At 43.5% G+C, this 2741-nt stretch overlaps 1 protein-coding gene across 1 annotated transcript; it reads right to left on the bottom strand.

The window, feature by feature from the left end:
* Positions 1-1338: 1338 nt before the first annotated feature.
* SETTUDRAFT_25985 (uncharacterized protein) lies at positions 1339-1654 on the bottom strand (the record flags this gene model as incomplete). Its single annotated transcript, XM_008024210.1, has 2 exons — positions 1339-1458; positions 1517-1654. The coding sequence occupies 2 exons, from the start codon at positions 1652-1654 to the stop codon at positions 1339-1341; spliced, it is 258 nt and encodes an 85-aa protein (XP_008022401.1).
* Between the last annotated feature and the right edge of the window lie 1087 nt (positions 1655-2741).

The following is a 2741-nucleotide window of genomic DNA, read 5'->3' as shown; positions in this document are numbered from 1 at the left end:
ATGCCAGACCGTGCCCAAGGTTGCTTACTAGCTCATCCCGAATCCGATCAGGCAAGTCAGGCAATGCATCGTCCCACCCTTTCCGTGGAGAGCTCTTGGTATCGACAGGGTGATAAAATGCCTTGATACACAGCAAGTTTCACCATACCTGTCGAGCTGTAAGGTCTATGTCCAACTTAGCAGGGTGTTGCTGGCAGTGAGGAATGACACTATGCTTACTTAGCTTCTTACGCTTCACAAACTGCGTCGTGTCGTCATCCACGGCACATTACATTTCCAACCCCCTACAGCCTGCCAAAATGGCTTAGCTTAACGACGTTTCTATCGAAAGTAGGTTTACTACCACTCCTAGTTTCAATTTTCTAGAAACTCATATTGTTACCAATGCCGTCTCATTGACAGGGAAAACTCAGAATTCCCGCGGCCGAGCCACAGCCAACGGTCCAGGCTGTCCTGGAGCGTGAGAGAAAGTACGGATTGGCCTACCAGCAATAATCATGCGAATATGTCCGAGAATGTGCTGCATTCACCGCTCAAGACATTCAAGACACCTTCTCCTTTACTCACTAACACTTGATCATTACCAGACAAACGACAAAAATACTCTTAATCGCTTCACGTCTCAAAAGATCGGTTTTTATCTTCAAGCTAAATTACTATAGCTGAATTAGTTTCCTAACCCTCCTTTCGATATCGTGAAGAAAGTTGCCAGAAGAAAAATTTGCTTCATTCAATTTGCTCTGCTCTTCGGTTTTGCAGCAGGTATGTATATTTTTGACAATAGCACAAAATCTCGCAAACGGGCTGCTAATTCGAACATCATAGCCGCTTGCCGCGACAATAATGATTGTTTCAATCATTGCTGCGACAAGAACAAGGGAATCTGTTGCCAATATGGCTTCACACGATGCAACACGTGTTGCAATGGGCCTTCTTTTAGTGATCCATGTAGATGTTAAGCACACATGGAGAGCATGCCGGGTTTCTGTGAGGTAGTTCGCGCGAGAGATGATGCCGTTCAGCTTGAGAGCTCGTCGATGCGGGACGTTGACTGGACATAACGCTCGTACCTGCGCAGTTTAGATAGATAGTGCAAGTGATAGTAGCGATTCTAATAATTAATCGAGTATACTACAATAGTTTATTAACTGTGATAAAAGTTTGTGATAACATCTCGTCGTCGACGCGCTAGTGGCGAGGTGCTCGCTCGCTTATGAACCATGTTATACTATGTAAAAGCTATGTTTTATTATTGAGGTGATTATATCGTTGAGGTAATAGGGCTCTCCTATGTTGGCCTCGTTATACTAATATATATAGCTCTAGCCCTAACCCTTCCTACTCACCATTGCCCTTGCAGTATCCACCTGAATTGAAATTGGAGTTGAGTTCTTTACAGATCGATTTGAATTTCACTTCCTCCACAGTAGTTACTACACAACAGGTTCCAATGTCAACCTAAAATCAACGCGTTAGTTTGGCATAGAGAGTAAATTTAATGGAATACAAGTCATACAACAGGAAGGTTATAAGCAGAGTCAATGCATTTTCCTTCGACCTTGGCAAAGTCTGCCCATTCACACCACACTCTCGTGCCTGCGAGTGCGGGGACAGCTCCAAAAAGGATAGTGGAGATGACAATAGCGAATTTCATATTTGGCCTATTAAGAAAGAGGTATATTGCGTAGTTATTGTGGTTATAGATTTAGGCCAAGTGTAAGTAGAATGATTATGTATGTAAACTCTAGCAGTCTTGAAGTACTACTTAGACTGGTGCATATAGTCCTTTATATTTCACGGTGCGACTATAGGAGGATCTTAGGGGTCTGATGCACGGACTAGTATACGGCCTACGCCTTACGTATATTTAGTCGATGTATTACGCGTGAAGAGTGATAAGAAGGTAGCGGTGAAGCATAGAGTTTTTACACTCTCATGCACTTGCAGCTTCCGCTTTGCGCACGCGGCTCAATTGTCATTCCACGCAGGACACGGACCCGCCTGGTGTACGCTTGTCCAAAGATAGTTACAGCATGTAAACGTGATGCGTTGATTGGTCTGAGAGTTTGGAAGAAGACGCATCGCTGACAGAAACTAATTGTTACACGGGGTCTGGATCTATACTTCTCTTGCCAGGTCCCACACTAAGGCTGGTGAGCTTTACGCTAGTGTTCCGTGAGGTTATCTAGCCATTCTTAGTAGAAAAAAGTTATAGATATAACTAGGGGTTTTAACAAACACTAATCTATATTGCTATAGACTAACAAGTAATAATCTTATTAAGTAAAGTAACTAGTAAGAAAGTATAGTTTAAGTTGACTATAACAAGAGTAAATAATGAAATCTATCTATCCTTATGTCAGATAAGTGGCAGAATCCGGGTGCGGACTCGAGCACCAGGATTCTGTGATCCCAACCAGTCAGGGCTGATCGCCAAGACCTAACCCTAGGCGAGGCTGATACTTAGCGGCCTACCTAATACAAAAAGCAATAGCGATAGCTCTTATAAGGGGCGCGCCCTCGCGCCCCTACAGACGACAGAACACACAACAACTCAATACACTCAGTTTCTATACTTAAGTTTATCACAGTCTTTTATCACAGTGACCCAAAAACAGTCCTTGATCAGAAACCCCTCACAGTCTGACAATTAAGAGTCTCACTGCCTTTACCAAGCTAATCAACATGAACGCGCAATCTTCTCCAATCAACGCAACCGTTATCTTACGCGACGAGAACGA

The sequence above is a fragment of the Exserohilum turcica genome (assembly GCF_000359705.1).
Source record: "Exserohilum turcica Et28A unplaced genomic scaffold SETTUscaffold_12, whole genome shotgun sequence".
In the NCBI taxonomy this organism is placed as follows: domain Eukaryota; kingdom Fungi; phylum Ascomycota; class Dothideomycetes; order Pleosporales; family Pleosporaceae; genus Exserohilum; species Exserohilum turcicum.
The sequence above is the reverse complement of the archived record's forward strand: the minus strand, read 5'-3'. Positions and strand labels throughout refer to the sequence as shown.